The sequence below is a fragment of the Molothrus aeneus genome, chromosome 15 (assembly GCF_037042795.1).
Source record: "Molothrus aeneus isolate 106 chromosome 15, BPBGC_Maene_1.0, whole genome shotgun sequence".
Lineage (NCBI taxonomy): Eukaryota > Metazoa > Chordata > Aves > Passeriformes > Icteridae > Molothrus > Molothrus aeneus.
Window position 1 is genome coordinate 11,630,881 of NC_089660.1, and position 12,686 is coordinate 11,643,566.

The following is a 12,686-nucleotide window of genomic DNA, read 5'->3' on the forward strand; positions in this document are numbered from 1 at the left end:
AATGCAATAAATGGCATTTCCCTGGACCCAATGCTCAGCAAGCACAAGCAATACCTGGGAACAGAGAACACACTCAGCTCCTGAAAGTGGCATTCTGTCACTGAGGAGGACATCTGGGGCAAATATTGAAATTTTCAGGGGTTTTGGAAGGAAATCCAATGGGAAAAGATCTGCTTTGTTTTGGTCCTTCTTCTTTCAAATGAAAGCTTTGGCTCTGACACAAACTTCCATTATTCACGAGGTCTCTCTGCCTCTATGAATGAGGTGCAAAGCACTGCACAAGAGAATGCACATTTTAGGTCCCCATATTCCAAACAGGAGTGCTGGTTACTTGGGGAAAGACAATGGCATGGTCTAGCTATAGCTATGTGGAAACTCCATGCCCCAGTACTAACAAATTTCTTCAATACAATGCATGCTGTAATAGCATGCTGCTGTAATAGCAGAGATCTGCAATTTCAAGCAAGGGAAAAGATATGCAGAATGTAATCACATCAAATGTACATTGAACAGTTGTTTCAATGGGTAGATTTAGCTGCTATGCGTTTTTTAAAGCAATTCAGTGAAAAAAAATAATAAAGCAATATTGTAGAGAAACCCCTCAGACAATCAAGAGGATCTCAAAGATAAGGAACTAACTTCCACTCTTAGGCAATCTGGAGTAGATCTGGAGTGTGGAAGTAGATTCTAAAAAGAATCCATTTATAGAAAGCAAATAAAAGTTATTTAGGCAAGTTCTAATTCTTCTCAGCCTTTTCTTTATGAGTGTATTTTGAATTGTGTGATAACAGATTATAATTAACTAAAAGTTCTTAAAAACAATAATAGCTAAAGAGAAGCTAATTAATTACATTGAATTAGTGATGGTAATGCAGATACACTCCAGGCCAAGTAAGAGAAAAAACTGTCCCAGAGCTCCTTTAAGAATAACTCAGCCACATTATTCATTTATCATGTACAGAATATATTCTATGATTATTACTCAAAGTGCAAAAACTGTGAGCTTTGTGGATTTCTAAACAATAACAGGGTATTAGTATTTTCTGTAATATTTAGAAACTACCTATCAGCAGCATGTACCACCCTGCACTGCTCATTGCAGGCTGATTAACCATTATTAAACCCCCTATATAATAGTTACCATGGCAAGATGAGAGAACTGGGTTCAACCAGTTGCTTTTTGGTAGCACCCTCTGCCCAGTGTTCTGAACTGAGAAGTCAGACACTCACAAAGGTACTTTGGACCTACTGAAACACTGTCATTTGAGTGATTACATCTGTTCAAGTGATGCACAAAACCTAGTGTTGCTGAGATGACAGATTTCCCTCTCTCTCTTTCCCTCCCCCCAATCTGTGTGAGTTTGCACCCCTCTAGTTTAATTATAAATCAAATGTCATGACTCAATGTGAAACAGACAAAATCTTTCTTTTCTGTTAGCTTTTCATAAGAGCCACATGATATTTATGAAATTCATAGTGTGGGAAATCAATCTTTACTTGAAAAGCCCTGGAAAAATGTGAAAGTTGAGCTGGAATTCAAGAAAAATTCCTTTAAGAGCTCAGTAGCATGATATTGAACATAGTGAGGGAGCAGTGCTTCTATCCAGGAAGGCCATCAAATCAGTTCCTGCCAGCATTGGACAGGTAATAGTAGTATTCTACTATTGCAATTGCAACAAAAGCAAATGTCTGCAAGAGCAAATCAATCTATGAAACTTCTCAAGATGGATTTAAAACATCATTTTCTAATGAGTATATTTATTTGGAAAATACTTTTCTGATTTCTGGGGTAAAACAAAAGGGGACTCAATTTGTTATTAGATCTCAGACCAATCATAAGACTCTCAGGGTCCTAAAAATAAAACAATTAATTGCAGGTACTTGGCATTCATTGATCCCAAAATGTCTAAAATCAGAAGAGGTAAGTTTACTACATGAGGGGTGCAAAGTCATTTGGAAACTACATTTTCTGTGTTTTCATATAACCTCAAGAAAAGAAGTTTTAGTTCCAGTGACATCAGGGGAAGTTGGATATAACATCCACTAATGTAATGGGTTTACCCTTTAGCCCAGAGCCTGGGTTATTTTCACCTCAATGTTGTGCATTCTAGGATACTATTTTTGAAAATATTTTAGTGCCAACAATTTTTTTCACATCTTAAATCTTCTTAGGATGAGTCTACTTTAAGCATTTTATCCTTTTGATCTGCAATGATATTAGAAATTTGAGTGCTCTTTACATATTTGCATACATTCTATGCAGCACACATGCAAGAAAGGCTATTTTAGTCTGCTAGAGTTAGACACAAACATGTTTTAGCAGCATGATATCACTCCAGTCAACTTTTTTTCTTAATGCAGCAAAATGCTGCAGATGTCTATAATCTTGGAAGCAGTTAGTAAGATTAGTGATGCTGGGCAGAGAAAACATTCAGCAATATTCTAAACTATCTTCTAGGGAAAAATGTCGTCTTCTGTACATTACATATCACACTCGTATCAGAGTTGAAGCACAGCATTTTTCAATATTCCAAGACTTTTTCAGAAGAAATAATGCAAAATACAGTAAATATTAGAGATGGGCGAACCTTCAAGTGTTACAATACCCAGGAAAACACCACAAAGTTCAGCTGTTTCTTGAGCACTAATGCATCTGGAATAATGAGCTACCATAAGAACAAATGCATTTTCTCAAGATATTTTGAAGGGGGAGGGGAGGGGAGGGGAGGGGAGGGGAGGGAAGGGAAGGGGAGGGGAGGGAAGGGAAGGGAAGGGAAGGGAAGGGAAGGGAAGGGAAGGGAAGGGAAGGGAAGGGAAGGGAAGGGAAGGGAAGGGAAGGGAAGGGAAGGGAAGGGAAGGGAAGGGAAGGGAAGGGAAGGGAAGGGAAGGGAAGGGAAGGGAAGGGAAGGGAAGGGAAGGGAAGGGCCTCTTCAACCTTTGCCAAAAGGTTCCCCATCAAATTAGAGAGAGCTGGGACTGTTTTTTCCACCAAGCAGATTCGCCCAGCTCTAACTAAAACATGCTTTTGTAACGAAGTGACGCCTGAGATAGAATGACAGTGATCTACATTTACTGTAAACAGCACCATCCATTCAAAAGGATCCCAAAGCGCTTTACAAGCATTAGAAAGAAGAACCACTTCACTTCCCAGTGAAGCACAATCACCTCTGAGGTGAAATGTGGTGACTGACAGTGCAGAACAACACACTTTATTTTAGTCGAGGAAATGGAGAATGTTGTAGCCAATTAAAACTATGGGGTGGGTGAGTGGTGGTGGGGAATGTTGGGTAAGCAGAACAGTTACATAAATTGATATTTGCCCAGGGGCTTGGGGTTGAGATGACCACGCTATAAAAAAGTGCCATGGGATCTTTAATGACCATAACCGGTCAAGACCTGAATTTTACGTCTCTGAGGATAAAAACATTAGAAAACAATGAAAGATACCTTTGTTGAATACATTTCTGGACAATGATATGTGCCAATTATTCTTCTGTCCTGTAAGTTAATAAAATCAAGACCAGTTTCCTTAGAGATAAGGCAGCTGTTATCTTTCATTTAAAATTAAAGCACTGTAGTATAATAGTAGGACAAGTAATTAAAATATATAGGGACCTCTAAGCCAACAATTAGCATAGGTACATTCTGGCTTCAGAGGTGCTATTACTGCCTTGCTGTGCTCCTCAAGGTAACATAATGTTGTGATGTAAATGTATTTTTTCCAACTGGTCATTTGACCAAGGAAGATATGATGATATGAAAACAATTATTAAAATTATTCTGGGGGGAAAGTAAGTGTAAAAGTGGTTTCAAAAGGAGGTGGAGGAAGGTTAAAAAGATCTCTTGGTGCTGAAGGATTGTTCAACCATAGAACTAGACTCTTTATGGTGAACAGGAGAGCTCAAACTTAATGGAGAAATTCCCAGGACGAGAAAGGAAGGGAGGATGAAGATGAAGAAAAAGCAGCAGCAAGTACTATGGAAATAAAAGGTGAAGGCAGAAGTGGAGGAGAAATGACCAGAGCTAAGCAACCATGCAAGATACTGGGGTTTTTATAAATCAATCTTAAATGTGGACGACAAAAGAGATGATGCAAATGATTCATTTATAGGTCCAGGTCAAACTGAAGAAAAGCTGACTCTGGAGCCTTGAAAGCAGCCATGAATTTTTTTGATGGTTTTAAACAAAGGGAATACAGAGGAAAGCATAGAATTGTTACCATTATATATTCTTCCTATTACCTAGAACTCCAAAATGATGGCTTTCTTGAGGAATTCATCTTACAATAATACACTAGCAACAGTTAAATACAAGAAAATTACAACTCCCACACACATTCATTAGGAATCCTCCAAGGATGACCAGATCTCTGAAATTATTAACTTTCAGTAAATCAGTTCCTTGGTGATTAGGGTCTGCTGCTCTGCCAAACACAGCTTTATCGTACAAGAGAAATTTATACTGATGAATTAAAAAGATACAACATTGATATTTCTCCCTTCTAATACACTGTTCATTTTCACCTGTAACCTTCAGCTACAGGCAGGAACTGTATTTTATGGTAGAGTGACTCAGAAACTGTGTATAAAATAGACAGGAGGGATGGAATTCCTGATAGAAAAACTCTTGGAAACAACACAGTTTCAAATTGAAAACTTACTTTTTGTTAAGTAGAGCTGCCATTAGATTAAAACAAAATCTGCTGAGCTAAACCATGGAGTCTAAACTGGTACCCAGTCTATTATAAAGATTAAAACCTGAGATATAGATATGTCCTGTGAAGTGACATTCCTAAGAAGTGAAGACAGAAATAAAGATCCCTTTCTCAACGAAGACTTAGGTGACATATCTAGATATATAATTGATTTTTGTTATAGATGAAAACCTTACTATCACAGTTTTCCACCTCTTAAAAGCTGAGGTTTGCTTGGAAAACCAGTAACATTCCATTCCTAACTAGTCACAGGGGCTCTAGCAAGATCAGATGAAAGTATGATGTGCACTTTACCTGTAGTTGGGATCTTCCACCTCATCAGCAAGGTTTGACTTACAGAATGGGAAGCACTGAGCTCTGGGGACAGCCCTGACTACACAGGCAATGTGAGGGAGGTAGACAGCTCTGTGCAAGCTGCTGCTGGGTTCACTCTGGATGAAAAAACAATTAATGATTTTCAATAGGCACCTGCCTAAAGCTACAGTGGTATTTTTGACATGATAAGCCAGTCTGGTGAGATAAAGCTATAGAAATTTATAAGACACAAATGCCTAATATTTCAAAATACCCATATGTGAAACAATATCTCTAACAATGCAACAAACACTGCATTTCCATTGTCTGTACAAAACTCAGTTTACTGCCAGTATTGCAGTTACTGTATATGAAACCAGGCTAGCATGCATTGTTATACACCTAAAATTTGGGTCAGGCTGTGAGGAGTGCAATTAGGGGACAGTAATGGGGAAGTCTTATAGTTTCAGGTTGTTTCACATGGTTTCAGATCAGAAATTTCAGAGAAACTCTGCAAATTTTATAGAAGGATTTTCTTCAGGTTCTTGACCTTTCAAAGACTAAAAGTCTAAGCACACCCTGACCCTGCAAGAAACCTGTAAGAGTTAAAGAAAAAAAAGGAGGTGAGGAAAAAATGCAAGATCTGAACATGGAGCTTTAACATTGCTCTAAATAATTGTAAATCAATTTCTAGACATCCATTTTTACCTTCTGATATATGTGACTTCTTGATAATTATCTTTAGTAACCCATCAATAATTTAGATGCAAGTATTGCAGGATTCTGGAGAAATGGTTGAAAATATAACTTCCTGTTAGTATGCATTACTTAAACATGGCATTCTGTACTTAAGGCACTGAAGAATGAGTGCCCAGATGAAATGTGAGAGGCTAAAGCATCTTTGCTTTGATGACATTTGAAAAAAGCCCATGAAATATGAGCTTGTTCAAACCTCTGCACAGAATCCAATAAGCTTGAAGTTTCTATCAATGTCTTCTCAAATACAATTTTCAGCAACAATTTTTTTACTACTGAGACATTTAGGAGGAAGCAGAGGAAGGTGATCTGGGACAGAAGATTTCTGGGGTAGCAATTAACAACAGTTAAATCCTACTGTTTCACAAAAACCAAGATGTTGGGCAGTCCAGACTTTTAGTAATACTACTCTGATTAAGTTACTGTTATTTCTTTTTTTAAATATCATCCCATTTAAGACCATACAATTAATTTTCTTGAAGATAATATAAATGAAGAACACATCAGCAAGAACCTGCATCTTAAACTGCTCACTTCCATCTGCGACAAAATCAAATTTTCATCAAGCCTTTATAGCAATCATAAGTCTCCCATTATGGTGTCTTACAAAATACAATTTAGCAGATACATCTAGCATCAAAAAGCTACTACAGGAACAGAGCAAAATTGGTTATATAAAAAAGTGTTGTGAAAGATATTAAAAAAAAAGCATGGAACACAATTATCACCACAACTTTCAAAATTTCTAGGGTATAATTTGGATATAGTTATGGTTTTGAAATATGAACTAGATGGTAAAAATAAGATTGTTAAGTTGCTCCTGTAGAACAGCATCTGTAAAATACACTAAAGATGTTATTTTTCTTGTTTGAAGCCAAATATAATGCGCAAAGAACTGCACAGCACATCCTTGTCATGAGAGTGGGTGGGCTGAATGGCAGTCTACCAGTTCCATCCGTCTGACCATGATATACTCACTTGTCAGATTCAGCCTTGTGGTTTTGGGGAACACATAATTCTTGGGCCCAGGCCAAAGACAAACATGTTCAGAGACAGCAAGAGGTCCAAGGATAAAACTCTGGAGAGAAACTGCAACTAATTCAACAACAACAACAAAACTAAAAGAAAGTTCCTGAGATCTTTCTATGGAAAAATCACTGAGAAGATTTTGTTACAAAGAAAAGAAAGATGGATTTCTAACATTTTATAACAATTGTCCAAATTTAAAAAGATCCAGAAAAGTATTTCATACGATCAGTTCAGTGCTGATGTAGAAGCCTGAAACAGAGACAGTTCCACAGCTGTAGATACTGCAAGGCTCAGAGGACTAGTCCTGACAATATTAAAATGAAAAGTCTTCTGCTTTAAAATTATGAAAAAAAACCCCCTCCAAATCTGACTAAATTAAAATGTGTTGTGTTTCAGGAAATCAATTCACCAGATTTCCCTAGCCAGACTCACCTTCTGGACTGCAGGTACATAGATTTCTTCTACTTCACTGTACATAATTTGTCTTTTTTGTGTCTTATTTCTTCACAACTTGATCTAATGACCTAAACTGCACTAAGGGATTCTTTTATGAACTAAAAATTGTGTTCTGCTCAGGGTCACAGGCTGTAGATGCAGTACAAAAGCCAAGAGGAGAATGTGCTTTAAACAAGTGTACAGGCACTGGTCTTACATTAATTAAATATGGCATTCAAAGGAGTGCAACTGGGGAAAAAAGCCTCACACAGTTGACTTGACCTTTATTCAGATGTCATGTGGAATACCAGCACAGATCGTGGAACATCACCTTCTGACTGCTTCTGCAAAGTGCTGTGAGCTAAAACTGGAACCTCCTCAAATTTCACCCCTATCCAAGCTCTGGTTTGATAAAACATGAAGAGGCTGGCCAGACACCCTGTGCATTGCTGACTGTTTCATATGCAACTTGTTCCCTGAGATTGCATGAATGGAAACTTAGGAGAAAGGGTAAGCTTTTATAATCCATGCCTACTTTGTTACATGTCCTTCAATAAATTGCTGTGGAAGGAATACCTTCTGATCCTGGATCAACAATCAGTCCTTGTGCAGCTTTACCTGTACTGCAAACAAAAGGAAAACTCTCCTTGGAGAGAAAGAAAGAGGGTGAATTCTTTCACTGACATCTGGACAGTGGCAGCATTAGCTCCTGCAATATAGAGCAGTAAGGATTTGAGACTGAAATTTTAAGAGCTTCCTGTTGCCTTAGTGTTTTAATATCCTGTTCAGTTTATTAACCAAGTCTGTGCATATAACCAGTTTAAAAATCCTCTTTTTACCAAAAGCTTTTACATCTTGTAATGTTATATATGCTTACATGTTATATATGTTTACTCATGTTTTATATTAGAAGTACCTCCAGTCCATAGGGTATAAAGTGCCATTCTATGTAATAAGTACTGACTGGTTTTAGGTACCTTTGCAATAGTTTCTTCTCCCTGAAGATGCATTATATGATTTCTTCAGATAGAAATGAACAAATAATTGCTATGAACTGAAAAGGCCAGTGGCAAGCCAGCAGTAAATCAGTGGGGAAATAAAAGCATTAGCCAAGCCTAATTGTTTTGCAGCATTGCTTTGGAGCAAGGTCTATTATCTCAGGCCTACAGCCCTGCTAATGCATCTTCACACCACAGCCTGAAAACTGAGGAGAGTGACCTTGCCTGATTGCAGTGCACTGAAAGCCATCACAAGCTGCAAAAAGCCACAGGTACACATCAGAGCATTCCCTTTGGCTCAGGTTAACACACTCCTTCGTCTAATTCACCCTTCCTTTTCTAGAGACATCTATGAATATGACAGATTTTAAAAAAATACAAGGCTCTCCCAGTTATTCTCTAGTAAAGCAGTGAAAAGTTTGGAAGCTGTCACGGGAAATGTCAGGTAGCACAGCAGCCCCTGAACTGACTGTGCCATTTCCAAGTGTGCTGCTGGAACAGAGGGCATTTCTGGCACAATGGACTAGAAAGTTCTCAGTGTCCCTGCTCCAAGAGCCCCCATACATCAGACAGTGAATCTGAAAGCAGGCATCTGGGGAAGGAGGATGCTGTGGGAGCCCCATTTCCTTGCTAGATTACAAACTGCCACTCCATCCTTAGCCTACCAGTGTAGTTGAAATAGTTAGATGTAATCACTTGTGAAACAGGTGACTGCATGCTCTTATTTCTCTCAAAGCTCTGATAATGCAATGGAGTTCCCTTAGAGTGAAAGATCTGAGGACAACTACTTAACTAGTCCAGCTAAACTCGGTCAGACTCATTTCCTTAGTCAAAAAGCTGTAGGGAAAAAAATAGCAGCTGAGACAACTTGAAGGGGAAGAAAGTTAGCAAGTGTTTCTGAGGGCAGGTTAAGTTTCTATTTGTCATTGGCTTGCCATCTCACCTCCTTTAGCAGCCCTGTGCTAATCCAGATATAACAACAGGGGGCCAGGAGGGCAATGAATTGCAAAGACACCTTATTTGTTTAAACCTTCTTACCTTCCTAAGCCCTTCATTAACTTTTTGAGAAGGCTTCTATTGTATTCAAATCTATTAAGATGTGTTTAAACTCATTGTCATATTGACATTCCCTGTTCTTGGTACCCAAATTTTGGATGGAAAAATGCCAGTAGTCTGACAGCTTCCCTTGTTCATGATTTGCACTATGAGCAGCAATGCACTGGCCCTTTCAGGTGTGCTGACTTTTTATTACCTTATGTAATAGAAAGAGGTCTGAGTAAAGAATTACTCATTGTTTTAAAAATACACTCAGTATATTTAAAAAGGAACCTTATCTAAACATGCAGAGGTTAGCAATGTCACTTCACATTTATTTACAGAAAATGACTGAATAAATCTGCATAAACAGTTTTACAAAGCATTGCATAATACGCTGACATTTTTCCCCTCTTTCCCAGAGGGAAATTGCTGTGTTACTGCTCACAATAACCAAGTATGATTGCAAAATTAAAGGTAGTTTTATTTATGTGACTTATGTTATCATGTACTTCAGGTATATTGCCTGTGCATTGGAGCATTCTCTGTGCTTTAAGCTAGGTTGGAAGCATGTAGACTTTAATCATTACTGCAACTGCATGCAATCCAAAGCCACATTTAGTGATGTATTTACATGTATTTTACATTATGCAAAACGTAGTGCTGCTTCTGTGAAGTGGCAAATCAAATTATTTGAAAGAACATAGCTAAGAAATCTATATAAGGAATGTTAATTTGTTAACTGTTATAAACCTAGATGATTGAGCTATAAAGAAAAAAATTAAATAATATAGAAATAACTTAAACACTACCTGAATGACATATCAGTAAGAATTAGAAGGACTAGAAATGGAAGAAAGGTGCACTAAATCATTATGTGGTAATGCCTCTGTAAGGTTTGGTACCTGAGTTGAAAAAAGGAAGTACCATATCCTGTTTGTGGGTAATGCACTAGTGAGGCAACAATAGGATATTGAAGAGACTGACCAGGACCTCCTTAAAGAGACAGATCTGTAGCTCTTCCTTTAATGAGAGTCTTCCTGTAGGAAGTGCTCCCAATACTCACAATAAGTATCTCTGCTGCCTCTGATGCTGTGGAAGAGGATGGCACAGGGCTGCTTTTCCATGGGAATCACTCTTGTCAAACATCCAGATGGCAAGAAGCACTTCTTTACAGAGGAAGAACAGTCAGCCTTTCATTTACCATGGTCTTTAAAGTGACAGTCTTGGTTTTACCACTCTAACAAAGGTTTTCTGATCTATCCAGAATAACAAATATAGATTTAATTGATATTGAAAAGCATTTTCACCCTACTTACGTCTCAAGAGTAGTCAATTCATGTACATAGTAGTTTGGATCAAATGAGTCAGATGAGCAACTGCAGAAAAAACAGCAGTAGAATCCAATAGACAAATTGACAATTGGTCAGCTGGCTGACAGGAAATTTGGTAACACAGGAAAACACACGGAAAATATAGAACTTGGCAGATGATCAGAGAGCAAATGTCTAGAAGATATATCAGACTCATCACAATGGTCAGCATCAGCAAGCCCATCTAAATAGAGTTCCAAGATGGAAACATCCAAGATAAAATTATTAGAAGCAACAAATTAAGAGTACATTTAAAAATTAACCAAAAAAGCCTTGGCTCCTAGATGCTGGAAAAAATTTAAGGGGAATAAATCAGCTCTGAGAGAGCACCAAGAAACTAATTATCTGAGCTCTCATAACAGAAATGAAATTTATTAAAATGGATGGGGGTCTGCCTAAGAAATCATTTGCAGCTGTACCAGGCTCTACACTGGAACTGTGGTTCAGTGAATCACCTTCTTGGAGACAAAGCCAAACTTCACAGGGAGAAAACCTGAACAATTTTATGACAGTGGCTTGTTTCCCCTCCCCTAGCCCCCTTCTATCCCAAAAGGAAACAAGAAAAAAAAACCTACAATGAAAAGAAAAAACAGGATCACAGAGGCTTCTAGACCAAGTCTTTCTAGACCATTTGTATGAGGAGATATGATTTATGGATTTCAGTAAAGCCTTTGGTACATTATCTTAAAATAGAAAGGATAACATGTCCCAGGTGTGTGTACAATCACCCACAGGAAGACAGGTGAATGATATTGGGAAGTCAGAGGCTGGAATTTGGCCCTGTATTTTAATGTATCTTCATCATCTTGAAGAAGCACAGACAATATTGGCATAAAGATTCATGAAATGCAAAGGATCAAAAGGACACTGATGACCATCAACATTCTTAAACACAAAAGTTCACAGAATAAGAAGACATAACAATGGCTTAGAGTATATAAACCATACTTTATGACATGCTAGGTCCTCAAGCAGACATAGGACACCCCCAGTGTACCTATCCTTATGTACACTTGTAGTACTTTGCCAATCAGAAGAGACTAAGGAACTTGAGACTACCAAGGCAAGAAAGGCATTTCAAGACATAAGATGAAAAACCTGAAAAGAGATGTGAGGAAATTATGTGAATGCTATCTCAAATAAATGAAGGATGCCTAAAGAAAGAAGAAAGCCAGTGATTTACCTACAAGCAACAACAGATTGTTTAAAGAAAGTACAACTACTCTTGACAAGGCAAAAGATGATGGGTTAGACTAAAGGAACAAACTGCTAAATGCAGCCTGAGAAGTTTCAAGAGTGAAATGATGATTCAGCCATTTTTATCTGAACTCACTGCAAAGAAAATCAAGCAAGTCCTATATGATTTAACAAGTGTGTGGCAATGTATCTGCTGGTAACTGAGTCTGAATCTGCCTTGAGTTTTATGTTTTTTAAATTTCTACATGATTTTATTACTCAGATTTCAGTATCCAAGAAGCAAATCAAATACAGGCCCAATTCCTTCCCTATCTTTCCATTACCACAAACAGGATCAACAATCTTTGAAAATGGAATATATCCTCTGTGATGATTCAGACTAGATATATGGAAGAACTTTTTAAAATAAGAGTGATGAAAGAGCAGAAGAGGTTGCCCAGAGAGGTGGTGGATGCCCCATCCCTGGAAACAGGGATCCAAGGTCACATTGGATGGTGCCCTGAGCAACCTGATCTAGCTGAAGATGGCTCTGCTCATTAAAATGAGGTTGGAGTGACCTTTAAAGGTCCCTTCCAACTCAAACTATTCCATGATTTTAAAAAAAAAAGGACAGAAGAAACCCCAAACTACCAGATTTTGTATATGAAAAGAATATGATGTGAAATTTAAAGAAAGATGTGGCCACACTTTCATCTGGAATAACCCTGGGGAAGCTCTGCAGCCAGCCTGATGAAGTTCACTCAAATGGAAAAAACAAGGACACCTAAGTCACCCAATCTCCAAGAGATTGCAATGGATTCAGCAGATACCACAGCCATGGAAAAAAACTTCCCTTGCACGCTGTGTTGTAGGCTC

General features: G+C 38.0%; 1 protein-coding gene across 2 annotated transcripts in view; it reads right to left on the reverse strand.

Annotated features, from left to right (window-relative positions):
- GABRB2 (gamma-aminobutyric acid type A receptor subunit beta2) overlaps positions 1-12,686 on the reverse strand; it is a 138,062-nt gene that overhangs the window by 6,460 nt on the left and 118,916 nt on the right. Inside the window, exon 11 of one of the 2 annotated variants that reach the window (XM_066559959.1) lies at positions 3,448-3,498. The exons of the other annotated variant lie outside the window; for it this stretch is intronic. Coding sequence (XP_066416056.1) covers positions 3,448-3,498 — 51 coding nt within the window. The remainder of the gene's footprint in view (positions 1-3,447; positions 3,499-12,686) is intronic. 2 annotated transcript variants of the gene reach the window in all.